Source organism: Macaca thibetana, chromosome 16, assembly GCF_024542745.1.
Source record: "Macaca thibetana thibetana isolate TM-01 chromosome 16, ASM2454274v1, whole genome shotgun sequence".
NCBI lineage: Eukaryota > Metazoa > Chordata > Mammalia > Primates > Cercopithecidae > Macaca > Macaca thibetana.
In genome coordinates this window covers 55,363,134-55,377,584 of record NC_065593.1, presented here as the reverse complement: position 1 = coordinate 55,377,584, position 14,451 = coordinate 55,363,134, and the positions used below count along the sequence as shown (strand labels likewise).

At 54.7% G+C, this 14,451-nt stretch overlaps 1 protein-coding gene across 1 annotated transcript; it reads right to left on the bottom strand.

Annotated features, from left to right (window-relative positions):
* Positions 1-2,132: 2,132 nt before the first annotated feature.
* Positions 2,133-14,157, bottom strand: WNT3 (Wnt family member 3). The gene is made up of 5 exons (XM_050762370.1): positions 14,027-14,157; positions 13,307-13,548; positions 9,410-9,675; positions 7,978-8,465; positions 2,133-4,224 (listed from the first exon to the last, which is right to left on the bottom strand). The coding sequence occupies exons 1-4, from the start codon at positions 14,155-14,157 to the stop codon at positions 7,986-7,988; spliced, it is 1,119 nt and encodes a 372-aa protein (XP_050618327.1). The 3' UTR covers positions 2,133-4,224; positions 7,978-7,985.
* Positions 14,158-14,451: the final 294 nt, after the last annotated feature.

Genomic DNA, 14,451 nt, shown 5'->3' with positions numbered 1-14,451 from the left:
GCCTATGGTCCCAGCTACATGGGAGCCTGAGGTAGGAGGTCACTTGAGCCCAGGAGGTTGAGGCTGCAGTGAGCCATGATCACACCACTGCACTCCAGTCTGGGCAACAGAGCAAGATCCTATCTCAAAAAAAAAAAAAAAAGGAAAAAGTACCCAGAATGCTGGGATAGATAAGTTCAGGTTGAGCATCCCTAATCTAAAAATCCAAAATCTGAAGTGCTGTAAAATCTAAAACTTTGCAGCACCGACAGGATGCCACAAGTGAAAAATTCCACACCTGACCTTATGTGACAGGTAGCAATCAAAATTCAAAATGCAGTCAAAACTGATTCATGCACAACATTATTAAAAATATTTTATAAAATTACCTTCAGGCTATGTGTGTAAGGTGCATATGAAACAAACGAATTTCGTGTTTAGACTTGGGTCCCATCCTCAAGATATCTCATTGTATATATGCAAATCTTCCAAAGTCTGAAACATTTCTGGTCCCAAGCATTTCAGAAAAGGTGTAGTCAACCTTCATTAGCTTTATGCAAAAGTAAAATAAAAAGTCAAAATGAAATAAAAATGACCAGACTGTAAGATGTAGAGGGGATCTGTATCCTGTACGTGTCCAATTCGTTGTACAGCTGAAGCGTAACAGTTTTTGTGGTTTCAGCTTTTCAGGGGCTAAAGACACATCATGGGCAAAACAAGAGTGCATGAACAGAGTGCATGGTGGCTATTCCTAACCTCAGGTTAGAGGTCTGAATGCAGCACAGAGCAGCCCGCCTCCACCACAGGTGGCTCATGGCTTGATTTTCCTGGTGGTCTTTTTTTTTTTTTTTTTGAGATGGAGTCTCGCCTTGTTGCCCAGGCTGGAGTAGAGTGGTGCGATCTCAGCTCATTGCAACCTCCGCCTCCCAGGTTCAAGTGATTCTCCTGCTTCAGCCTCCCGAGTAGCTGGGATATAGGCATGGACCACCACGCCCAGCTGCTAATCTTTGTATTTTTTTTTTTTTTTTTTTTTTTGAGACAGAGTCGTCGCCAGGATGGTCTCGATCTCCTGACCTCGTGATCCACCCGTCTCGGCCTCCCAAAGTGCTGGGATTACAGGCTTGAGCCACCGCGCCCGGCCAATCTTTGTATTTTTAATAAAAACGGGCTTTCACCATGTTGGCCAGGCTGGTCTCGAACTCCTGACCTCAAGTGATCCCCCCCCACCCCGCCAACCTCGGCCTCCCAAAGTGCTGGGATTACAGGCATGAGCCACCCCACCCAGCCTGTTCTCATTATTTCTCTTTGTAGTGAGGTAAGATTTGTTCCTAATTGAGGTAGATCAGGAGAAAGAGAAAGAAAAAATATTTTTGTCATTCTCTGAAATAATGTGCCAAATAAACCAAAGGTGACATTTTATGGGTAGGTCTGAAAACTAAAGGAGTGTCTGTTGTCATAAAACCAACTTGTGGTATCTCATTGTTGAGAAGGCATAACCCGTGAGCTTCCACTGGGTCCTGTGAAGCGGCGGTCTGAGAGGGTGCCCGTCCCCAGAGCATGCCCACTGGCAGGCCCTTTCTACCTAAACCCAAACCAACTTCAAATGACACTTGCTCCAGACAGCCCACAGCCCAGGGCACACCCTTTCTTCTTATCGACCAACCTACCTCTTCTACGGCTTAGCTCTCACAGTGGAGCTAGCAGGGGACAGACCATTTTCAGTCAAGTTTCATTTTCAATAGAGAAAATCCTATTTTCCCATTAAATGGAGTTGAAAACATGGTGAGGAGGGGATTAAGGCAGTGGCCACCCCTGCGGTCTGCTGGCCTTGGGCCACATCTTTTAGGAGTGCCTGTGACATTAATTTGTACATGGAAAATACTTGAGTCTGTGAAATGAATTAGTACCCACATTGTTGTTTTCTAAAACTGGAAATTCATTGTTAGTTAACTTAGAACAAAAGAAGCCTTTAAGAATGTCCTATGGTATATCAGACCCACTGTCCAGGACATGTCTGACGATCTTGCTTAGAGAAAAGAGGAAATGACCTTCACTTGGTCATTTAATTAGCTGAGGCCACTATGTTCAGAATCTCATATCCTTGACCTCCTGAGCATTAATCTGGAAACTCCACACAGTGTACAATGTATCCATTTTAGGTTTGTTTACCTTCTCTTTAATGACTTAACAGAAAAAAACTGCATGATGAAATATATTTTCTCCAAATATATATATATTTATATAATATATAATCTTAGTTAACTCAAAGGTATATACATTGTATAATAAATAATATTTATAAAAAGAGACTTTTTGAATATAAAATCAAAAAGATCAACAACTTCTACAACTTTTTACAAAACTTTGGATACAGCAGGTTGGTAGGAAATTTCGGTTGGATACTATTACCTGACTACGGCGAGAATCATTACAATGCACTCATGTACTATTATTAAATAATTACTTGTCAGCTACTTGAATACGCCCCAGAAACATGACTTTATCACTTTTAATATAGAATACATAGATATGAAAAGATTGTTTTGAAAATTCGTATCCATTCTGCTGAAGTATTCTCACATAAAGCAAGCATTATCCAGTTGACATGATTTAAAACTTTTCAGTCTAAGGTGAGATGGGGAGGGGCATTTCAGACTCGGCGGAGGGGGGAGATGTGTATCTTTAGCAGGGCTTGTGGCCAGCAGATTTAGGAGTGAAGGCGGGCTCCTGGACGGCCGCCTTGGCAAGCCCGCCTGCACCAGCTGGGAGATCGCTGACCCGGTATTTTAGGTCAGGCTCAGGTAGACCCCAGAGGGAAGGGGGAGAAAGAAAAACCTTTGTTCTGCTCATTCCCCTGCTGCATCTGTTCTTTCTGATTCTCCCTAAGACAGTTGTTGAACTGATTTGTACTGTGAAATCCATGTGCCTCCCTTTTGCTAGCTTTCTCTAGGACCCTCGGCTGGACCAGTATGCCTCAGGGAGAACTCAGCCGTGAAATGCTTCACCAGAGGGAGTACGTGACTGCTGGTTCCCCTTTGAACTTCTAATCCAGATCCTTGGGAACTGCATGGGTGGAAGCTATCTCAGCATGCAGGTGAGGGAGGAGGAGCTGGGGGAAAGAACTCTGTCCGTGTTTACTCACATTGGCCCCAGAGAGGAAAGCACACAGTAAGATGGGTCCGTACTGGAGGAAGCAAAGGGATGCTTTTCATCCTTCCCATCTGCTAGTCACGAAGTTGGAATTTCAGGAATCGATTGCTACTCCCTCATGGATTCTTTGTCTAACTTACACTAAGGTGACCTGGAGTCCAGCTGCTCTACCTGGCGTATCTGTACACAGAATCTGCAGGTGAGCATGGCTGGGAAGGACTGAATGGCCCCTTCCGAAGATACTGCTTCTTTATTTAGGAAGCCATTTGAGCTGGAGAAGACTTGCCCCCTTACATAACCTATTTACAATGTCCACTACCACAGGAAAAAAAAAAAAAAACTGCATTGACGGTGGAAACTGCAGAATGGTAGAAAAAGATTTTGAGATCTGACTGCCTCTCGTGCAGAACAGGGTTATAGAGAAAATGAGACAGAAGAACACACAGCTGCTCTTCAAATGGCTGACCAGGCCACCCTGAGCTGCCAGTTCTTCCAAACTCCAAATCCTACTCTAATAACTGACGCGGACCTCCCTACCACTTCATCCTAGCTAAACCTATGGCTTTTATCAGAATGAGAAATTAGCTCAAATTTGAATGGGAGTAGACCAAGAAAAGGAGACTGCAGGGGTGCACCCTACTTCCTGACTCCCACCTCACAGGCGTCTTGGAATGTCACTAGAAGCAGCAGTTTGGAAACAGAACCTTGCCCATGCTGATATCTTGACTGCCAGGCCGAGAGCTCACATTAGCCCAGCCTGTTCTGTTGGAGTCGAATTTTTTTTTCATTTTTATTTTCTTTAACATGTGCAAAGATAAGCCTCAGGTCTGTTCCTATCAGACCCTAGAGAACTAAAAAGAAAGCCCCCTTCTTTAAAAACCACACACCATCCAGAGTAGGGTGAGAAATGTAAGATGAGAGAGAGGGAGAGCCTCCCCGTCCACAGGCGAGTTGGGTCTGGGTCATTTACCACGCGTGCGGCTGGTGACAGTTCCTTGCTGTCTGACGCTGAGGGCTGCGCCCGGCTCTAGGTCCTGCTTCCCATGAGACTTCGCTGAATCTGCCCAGCCACACACTTCACCCCTTCCCAGCGCCCTTGGGGAAAATAAAGAGGAAGAATTAGAAACATAATTCTGTTCCCAGAGACCACCCATTGGGGTTCAAAGATCAAAGGCTGCTGATGAAGCTGAACATGTCCCTGGTGCTCAGAGGCGATGAGGACTTGGGTGGCTTCTCCAAGCTGTCCTCTGTGCTTTGGGCCTACTGTTGAGGGAGGTTGTATGATTCACAGGAGAAGCAGGGCTTTTGAGTTCACAGAATGGGATCGAAATTCTACCTCCCCCACCTCTAGCTGAGGGCCTTGGACAACAGGAAGCCCAGGAGCAGGTCACTCAGGACGGGAGAAACAGTGCCCGGCCGAGGGCCCAGTCCCCAACTCCGAGTCAGCTGCTGTGCTGGGCTCCCGCCAGGCATGCACTGTGTTTTTGTACCGCACCAAATAGCTTGATAATGAGCTGTCCAAATGGGAGAAAGCCTACTTAATTACGAACAATTCCTTCCCATTGGAGCAGCAGTGTGCTCATTTTATTCATTTGCATAGTCATATCTCACAAAGGGTTTGAAGCATTCCCAGTCAACACCCAGCTCCTCTGGGGGCTGACGAGGCCAAGGTAAGACTACTTTACAGAGGCAGAAACAGGCTCAGCCAGATTGAAGGGACACATCCAAGGTCTCTCAGCAAGGCAGTAACAGATCCAGGACTGGGCGCAGCCAGGCCACTTGACTCTTGCCGGAACCTTTCCAGCTCACTATGCTCACAACAGCAGAGTGACGAGGAATAAATCTGGCACTTGTAAGGCACCAAATCAATGGTTAGCCAGAGACACTGGGTAAAAGCTACAAAAAGCTACAGAAAAGGTGTTTTCCCCACAAAGGAAGGACACAAGCCATTTGACAGGGGCTCTCTCCTCGCCGTGTGGAGGGGCCGGGGCCTGCTCTGGGACTCGCTTCTCTCTCCTGCCTGCACTGCCAAGACTGTCGGGGAAGCCAAGAGAACAGCTAAAGACTCTGTTCCCTGCCATCCCTGCCGGTGCATCCCGCAGGCTCCCGTCTTGCCTACAGTGTCGGCAGGGAGTAGCAGAGTCTCGGCCGGCCTGGGCCCATTGCTCTAGAGCAGGCAGCTCGCCTGCAGAGGTGGCTCTGGGAGGTCAGCTCTGCTTGGCCCAGAGGCCTCTGTGGTTATCCTCTGAGCACCTGGGCCCCGGGCCAGGCCCTTCATATGCCAGGTCTCCAGTCCACAGGACAACCCTACACAGAATACAGTTCTCATCCCCAGTTCACAAATGAAGAAGCCAGGGTTCAGTGAGGTGGAAGAGCTGGCCTGGGAGTGTTCATCAGAAGGGCACCATGTCAGAAGAGTGTCCTCCACTGGTCACAGAGTGAGGCCTCCAGAGCTTCCACAGAGAAGGCATTCAGGGTAGGAACCACTTGGACCACAGCATCTTGAAACCATAGCTATGTAGCATTTTACATAAGATTGAGGGAAAAAAAACCATTCATTGTCCATTTCAGAAATGAGGAGAAAGAGGGCTGATGAAGAGTACTGATTCTGGCTGGGCGCGGTGGCTCACGCCTGTAATCCCAGCACTTTGGGCGGCCAAGACGGGTGGATCACGTGAGGTCAGGAGTTCAAGACCAGCCTGGCCAGCATGGCGAAACCCGTCTCTACTAAAAATACAAAAATTAGCCAATCATGGTGGCGGGCGCCTATAATAATCCCAGCTACTTGGGAGGCTGAGGCAGGAGAATCGCTTGAACCCAGGCGGCGGAGGTCACAGTGAGCCGAGATCGCACACTTCACTCCAGCCTGGGTGACAAAGCGAGACTCAGTCTCAAAAAAAAAAAAAAATTTCTGCTGGGCTGCCGTTGTCACCACCACTGAACTGAGGAGGAAACTGGCACTGGCACTCGCAGGCCAGACAGCTGAGCAGACGAGGGGAGCCACTGGGCTCACCTTCGTCCTCTCCCACTCCCCACGCTGCTTTCGTTCAGACACCAAGAAAGGCAGTGCCACCTGCGGCCTTTCCGAACTGCCCCCACCAGGACAGAACTTGAGCTGCACCAAGGGGCTTCCTAGAGGGGCTGAGTGAGTCGCCCCTCAGCCAGAGCTCTTCTCCATGATGTCAGGTACCTCCCATATCTCAAGAGAGGCCTGTCCACTTCCCTCCCCTACTCACTATGGCACAGACATGTGCCAGTAGCTCAGAGGCGCCCTGCGGAACTGCATCACCGAGGGGGGACTCTACCTTTTCACAGACTGCTGTCCCCTAGCACCACCCCAGCCAACAATGACCCAGCAGGGAAGTGCTTCCCAATTAACTAAGCCCTGTCCCCAGGGTCCTTTCATTTGTCCCTCACAGCACCTCTGGGGAGCACGACAGATGAGGAACCAGGTCTATGAAGAATTTCTTGCTTGGGTCACACGGTTGCCAAGTGGTAGGAGCTGGAGCAGGGCAGGGCCTAATTCCAACACCCCTACTCATGCCTCGACATAGTAGGCTCCTTCTCAGGGAAGAGAAAAGGAGGAAAGGGCACCCCAGCCTTAAAAACCTTCCACCCCTGGGGTCCAGGACCAATCCTCATCCATGCTGACCTATCCCGGGGTGCTGTGAAACCCAGGGCCACTGCATAGCGCCTCCCAGGCGGGCCAGTGCATAGCGCCTCCCAGGCAGGCCACCTCTGGGAAGCTTGGGAACAAAATCCACCAGCCTTTGATCCTTTGATTACTCATCCCAGCCACTCTGAACTTGAATCCCTCCTGCTCCCCATCATCATCCATAAACTCGGTGAGAGTGCTCCCCACTCCACCCAAGCTTCAGATCTGTCAGGATATGGGTTTATATGCCGCTTCCCCCCACCCACCTCCCTGAGGTCGGTAAGATTGATGCTTGTGCAAGAACTTGCCCTCTAAGTTCAAGGTGGACAGACACTGACTCTGCCTCAGGGGTAGAGGAGACATTTCGGCTCTCCGCTTGAGGTATTTAAACTGCCCCCACCCCCCAACACCATCACCACTTTATAGTAAGAAAGCTGAGGCCCAGAAAAGTGAAAGAACAGGAAGTTACTGACAAAGTTAGGACCAGACGTCAGGTCTCCCAGCTTCCAACCCCACAGCTCCACAGAATGCTCAAGAATGACAGCTAGTGGCTATGCAAAAATTTGATCTGGCTCATAACTTACTAACTTGTGTCAAAATGTTAATCAATTGCTGGTAGCTAATGTGCACACACTGGATTTTGTTTTTTTGTTGTTGTTGTTTTGTTTTTTTGTTTTTTTGTTTTTTGAGATGGAGTCTCACTCTGTCGCCCAGGCTAGAGTCCAGTGGTGCAATCTCAGTTCATTGCAACCTCCGTCGCCCAGGTTCAAGCACTCCTCCTGCCTCAGCCTCCCGAGTAGCTGGGATTACAGGCACCTGCCACGACACCCGGCTAATTTTTGTATTTTTAGTAGAGACAGGGTTTCATCATATTGGCCAGGCTGGTCTCAAACTCCTGACCTCAGGTGATCCATCCACCTCAGCCTCCCAAAGTGCTGGGATTACAGGCGTGAGTCACTGCACCCAGCCAACACTGGGTTTTTATCTGTGCTTTGTGCAATCCACCAAGTCTCTGCCCAAGGACCATTCTCATGGAAGCTTGAAAAAATCCTGGCTTCCTATTTTGACTGTGGGAACTTGTGTGTCTTGGATAGCTCAGAAACAGAAGGGGGTCGTCAAGAAGAAGAGATGGGCAAACAACCCCATTCCCTGCGCCCAGGCTCCCAGCCTCCCCCACCTTCCCAGAGCCCTACCTGGTGCCCTACTTGCAGGTGTGCACATCGTAGATGCGAATACACTCCTGGCAGCTGACGTAGCAGCACCAGTGGAAGATGCAGTGGCATTTTTCCTTCCGCTTCTCCGTCCTCGTGTTGTGGCCACGGCCACAGCAGAGCAGATCGCAGCCATCAATGCCATGGGAGGTGACATTGCAAGTCCGGTCCCTTGTGCCAAAAGAACCCGTCTCCGGGTTGGGCTCACAAAAGTTGGGTGAGTTCTCGTAGTAGACCAGGTCCCTCTCAGTGGGCGGCTTGAAGAGCGAGTACTTGGCCCGGAGGGTCTCCACCCAGCCTCGGGACTCACGGTGCTTCTCTACTACCATCTCCGAGGCGCTGTCATACTTGTCCTTGAGGAAGTCGCCAATGGCACGGAAGTCAGGCTGCGCCCACCAGCAGGTCTTCACCTCACAGCTGCCCGACAGCCCGTGACACTTGCATTTGAGGTGCATGTGGTCCAGGATAGTCTGGGGGAGAGGAGTGGCAGCTGGCCCCCAGACTGACCTCATGAGGGGGCACATCCGGGCCTTCCCTCTCTACCCCTGCCCACCCCCTTCCCTCCAGCCTTCTCTACTCCTCTGTGCCAGGAAGAGAACTGATGGGGACTGAGGCAAGACCTAAAGAATAGGACCATGTTTCCCTCCCCCTTCACACCCCAAGCATGGGCAGACAGCACGTCCACTTCTCACAGCATATGAAATAGGAGTTGTTGCCTGGGCGCGGTGGTAATCCCAGCACTTTTGGAGGCTGAGGCGGGAGGATCACCTGAGGTCGGGAGTTCAAGACCAGCCTGGCCAACATGGCGAAACCCCGTCTCTATCAAAAATACAAAAATTAGCTGGTGTGATGGCGGAGAATCGTTTGAACTCGGGAGGTGGAGGTCGCAGGGAGCTAAGATCGAGCCACTGCACTCCAGCCTGAGCGACAGAGCGAGACTCCCTCTCAAAAAATAAAAATAAAAAAGAAATAGGAGTTATCTCCATTTAACACATGGGGAAACTGAGGCTGGGAACTTAATGTGACTCACCCTACATCATACAAACACAGTAAGGGAGTGGAGGCTGAATTCAGAGCCAGGTTCCCAGGACTTGACAGCCCTACACCGCGTGACAAGGTGCACAGGATGGGTGGGTGGTACCTGATCCCACGGGGTGGCCATGCTCCCAGGCCGACTCACCCGGGTGGGGTGGAGTCCAGGAACTGCCCAAAGAGGAAGGAGGGTGGACAGACGAAGTGGCTGTGGGGTGGGGAGGGGGCCAAGCCTGGCCAAGGGGAAAAGGAGTCCACGACCCACAGGGCTGCCAGAAGGGGTGGGGGTGGGGGCCAGGCCAGCTCCGGAGGGGAAGGGCGGGGGGAGGGGTGAAGGAGAGGGGGGCTCCCTGCAGGGTTGGGGGAGGGCAGCCTGGCTCACCGTGCGGCCCGCCTCGTTGTTGTGCTTGTTCATGGCCGAGCGTGCGTCCGGCCTGTTCTCACGCGCGTCCGCGAACTCCCTGGACACTAACACCCCGAAGTCAGCGTCTTCGCTGCAGCCGCCCCACTTCCAGCCTTCGCCAGGCGGCCCTTTATGATGCGAGTCACAACCGCAAATGGTGGAGGTGCCCTCGGCGCAGGAGCGGGTGACGGCGAAGGCCACGCCGGCCGAGGCGATGGCGTGCACGAAGGCCGACTCGCGGGTGGCTGCAGGGAGGCCGTGGGGAGGCAGCACTCAGGACCCGGCCTGGGAGCACCTGCCCTGCCTCCACCTCCCAGGCCAGGACGTTAGGGGAACGAGACCAGGAAGAGTTGAAGAGCTCACCAGCCCTGAGGCAAGACGGAGGCAGCTTCGCCACCCTCTTTGGCTGGTTTAGACCCAGTTGGGTATCCCCACTTCACAGATGAGCAAACTGAGGCCCCAGGCTGCTAACTGATTAGCCCAGGGCCTCAAATGCCACAGGGCAGAGCAGTGCCTGTTAGAAATAGGGGCCAACACCAAAGCTCTGGCAGGCTGCTGCCGAGATAAGGCAGCAACCTTAACAGAAGCCACTTCTGAGCTGGGCACACACCCCCTGCCCTCCACCTTCCCAAAGTCCAGAGACCACCCAGCACAGGCCTGAGCCCTCCCACGCCTGAGTGAGCTCCAGGTCTGTGAGGAGGGAGGCCTAGGAATCTACAGCCTAAACCTGCCCAGGCCCACCCCTTCCGCACCCGGATGCATAGGGGCGACCCCTCTCATTTTCTCGGTCTCTGTCGCCCTTTTTGTAAAATGGACACAGCTTCCCTCCGCCCCTAGAGCCTCTCACCAGGAGGGTAATGGCCCGTGCCTCAGTCTCCCCATCCCCATTCTCCTGCCCTCACGCCCAGACACGGCCAAGCCCCGCCCAGAAGGGTAGAGACACGGGGCAATTCCCCTGGTTCTATCCCAGGGTCCAGCGCAGGGCAAGGGGAGACTGTCAGGGGTGTGCTCCACCCTCCTCACAACGGTCATCATCTCTGCATGTGCTTCATTCACATAGAAAGTTTTACTCATCTTATAGATGTGGACATTGACGATCAGGGAGGCCAAGGCCTGCAAGACCTGCAGCCCAACCCTCTCTCTCCTCACGGCAGGACCCCGGAGCCGGAGGTGACCCGCCACCTGGCACAGGCTGCGAAACACCAGGCCGGCCTACTCGGCAAAATTGGTCATAAATGTGACCAAATTTATTTAGAAGCCAGGCGCCCTCCTCCTCTCCTGGGCTGTGGGCCGAGTGCTGCAAGAAGGAAACCCGGGACCCCTCGTGGCTCCCGCGGCCGCTCTCCGCGGCCCCCACGCCCTCCTGCGCCACCTACAGAGGGGCCCGTCCCAGTTCCACCGACGGGAGGGCGGAGAGTGCGGAGCCGGTGCCGCCCGCGCCCCGCGCCTGCGCTGCGAAGGCCGACCTAGGGCTGCGGCAACGGGGCCCGAGGTCCCGAGTCCAATTGTGCTCCCGGCCCCGGGGTCCCCGCCGCGCCGCTCACTCGCCCCAATCCCAGCCGCCCCAGCCCTCGGGGCGCCCCGGGGAAGAGGGGCCGAGGGCATGCGCCCCTCGTTTCCGGTCGGCCCGCGGCGGCAGCGGCGCCCGGGCCCCGGGCCGCGCTGGGTTCCCAGCCCCGGGAACGCGGGGGCAGCGGGGGCGGGGCGGGGATTAGCCTGGGAGCGGCGCTGACAGCCCCGCTGTGCCTTCCCCGTCCGGCGGGGCCCGCTGGGCCGCTCAATCCGCCTTTGTTCGCGCGGTGTCACACCGCATTACCCGCATAATGCGGCCGCCGGGCCCGGGCCGCCGGGCCGGCCGCCACCGCGTAGCAACGGGCGGCTCCCGCGGCCGGGCCGCGCCCCCGGCCCCGGCGCCGGGCCGCGAAATCCCCATTGAAGCGGCGCCCCCCGCCCCCGCGCCGCGCCGAATGGCCAGAGGGCGTGTGAATGGCGCGGCGACCGCAGCGGGCGCGGGGCCCGGGCCGCGCGGTGGGGGGCGGCGCTCGGGCGCTTTTCAGGCCGCCCCGACCCCTCCGGCGCCCGCCCCCGCCCCTGCCCCGCCCCTCCCCGCCCCGCCCCGCCCGGGGAAGCGCCTAGGGCCAGCCGCGCCGCCGCCGCGCCTCGCCCCTTCCGGCCGCCGACCCCGCCGCCCCCAGACTCGCGGAAGACGCGCGCCCCGGGCTGCCCGAGCCCCTGCTTCCCGGGTCTCAAAGCGGGGGGCAGAGATTAACCCTTGGCCGTCCACGCGGCTGGGGTGTACGGACTCGCTGGGGGCGGGGTGCAAACATGGAGCCGGAGCTGGGCGCGAACCTGGGTTCAAGGCCCGGGCTCTGGGCACCGACTGGGGCGCGTATGCGCTCGCGGCGTCTTCCGGGATGCTCTCCTCGCCGCCGCCAGCCAATTCCCAAACTCTCGGGCACACATCGCCCCTCCCGCCGCAACCCAAACCTGTCCTCGGGCCCTCTAGGGACCGGGGCATGTGCCAGAACCTACGGCGGTGACTTAAAACGTTCAACGCGGAGTGAATGGGCAGCGCACCCAGACTCGCTTTCCCCTGGCTTTTGGCCGGAGACTGGAAGAGCGATCAGAGGTGACTCGCTTTTGGGGAGCGCGTCTAGACGCAAGGCTGTTTGATTCAGCGCTACCTGGCCCGAAGAGGGGCACCGGAAAGCGCTGAGACCAACACACCGACAAGATCGAGTTTGAAATGCAAACCGCCGCCACTTGGCCCCAATTAAGAGGCCAAATCTTTTATGTCAACACGGAATAATTAGTTTTGGTAATAGAAGCGTAAACAGAATCATCATCCATTGATTTGCTAATTACCCTCCTGTCCCATGACAATAGCCCGGACTTTGCCTGTAGGTGGGACAGACCCTGTGCACCTGAGGCACCGGTAAAAGGGAACTGCACTCTAAAATGGGGGTGGTCAGTTTCCCCCCACCCCACCCAGCACCCCACCCCTTCACCCGAACGTCAGATCCCTTTTCTTTCTGGCTGTACAGGCAGCTCCCATTCATTCCCTAGCTTCTAATAGGAGGGAGGGCTAGGCTCAGCAGTTTGGGTGGCAGAGCAACTCTGGCGGTGGCCAGCCCAGCCGGGATCGTTAAATTCCTGGACACTGCTGTTCCACAAAGAGCTGCCCATCTTCCACCCAGTCCGTGAGCCCCCAAGGCCCCTTCTTGGGAGCAGTTGTCCCACTTAGCCTCCCTCCCAGGGCCTCCAGGTTCAGTCAAATCACGTGGTTCCCTGTCCACTTGAGGTACAGCCAGTTAGGCTCCCAGGCGGCAAGATGGCTGGAAAGCTACCCAGAGGCCAGTGCACCCTCTAGCCCCACCATGATTCCTGGCCTATCCAGCTGACAGTGCATGAGGATGAACAGAAAGAGGGGCTCTTGGGGGCAACGCAATGCTATGACAGCACCAGGCAGCTTCCTCGGCTCCTGAGAACTTTCTAGATGGGAGGGACCTGGGGGTGGCAATGCTCTCAGTCCCACCCCAAAGCGGTATTTGCATAGCACTTAACACAGCACTGGGAAAATGTCACAAATGTCCACAGCAGGAGCCTGAGGCTCCCACTGTGCAAAAGCCAGGAAGGAAGTCTGTGGCCTTCTTGGTGTCAGCCCTCAAACCTCAGGATCCTGGAGCATCTCAAGGCGGCCCAGCCCCCAGCAGTGCCTGGGAAGGTGTGGCAGTTATGCAACCAAATTTATCACCCTCCCAGAGGGACCCTGGCTTCAGAGAAGAGGCACCCTTACTGGGGTGGAAGGGCATACAGTCCTGATCCCTCCCCCCACCCACCCCCTTACCCCCCTGCCCCTCAGCCCTGAGGCAGTACCTTTGTCGAGGACGGGCCCAAAGATGGCCAGGCTGTCATCTATGGTGGTGCAGTTCCAGCGGCGGCCCCGGAACTGGTGCTGGCACTCCTGGATGCCCAGCTTCACGCCCTCGGCCACGCTGGGCATGATCTCGATGTAATTGCGGCAGAAGCGCAGTTGCTTGGGGACCAGGCCTGGGATGGAGCCGCAGAGCAGGGGCTGTGAGCCCAGAGATGTGTACTGCTGGCCCAGGGCCAGGGACCTGCAGGCAGACAGAGGGTAGTGACACTGCGCGCACAAAGCACAGAGCCCATCCTGGGCTCCATGGACGCTTTGTGAACCCCCCGGCGTAGGTGGAGAGGCAGAGGGCCTGTGCCCTGGCACCTGAATGTGCTACCTTTGACCTCAGGAGCGTGCCACCCCTCAAAGTGCAGAGCTCTGACCCAGGCAAGTCAGCCCTCTGGCTGTATCCAGCTTGCAGGGGATGGGACCAGCAGAAACCGCTTGTGGGGGCCCTTGGGGGCAATGCAAAGCCATGAAAAGAGGTTTGGACTAGAAAGATGGTATTTGGGGCCCAGATCCAGTCCTTTCCAGGTTCTGGGTCCAGCTTCGCTTATGGGCATTGAAGAGATCAGGCTGGGCAATTTCCAAGGCAGTCCAGGATACTGGGGCCACATGGACACTTCCAGTGACTCATGGGACACGCACATGTGCGTGAGCGCACGCACACACACACACACACCCCACCCTTGGCAATACCCTCAGCCTCTTCCCCACGATGCTGCCAGCCCAGCCCAGAGCCTCCCAGTGTCTGCCCAAGGAATCGCTGGCTTGCATCAAGCCCTTTGTCTACCAGGGCCTCCATGACCATCTTTCCAGTTCCCTAAAAGTTTCTAGAGCTCCACCTCTTTTCTCATGAGAGACTGGAGCTTGGCTTTGTTTCAAAACAAGTTTAGCGCCAAGTCAGAAGGGAGATCTCAGATCTCACTGCCCACACCCAACACCAGGTGACTGGTCAATTCACTCCATTCCTCTGCCCCTCAATTTTCAATCAATATTCCATCAACTCTCTCAGGTTTTATAAAGAGTCAGCGACAGAAAGAATGACCTTATGGGGTGGGGTAGAAGAGTTTAAAATACTAGAAAACCAAGGTTGGAATTGATA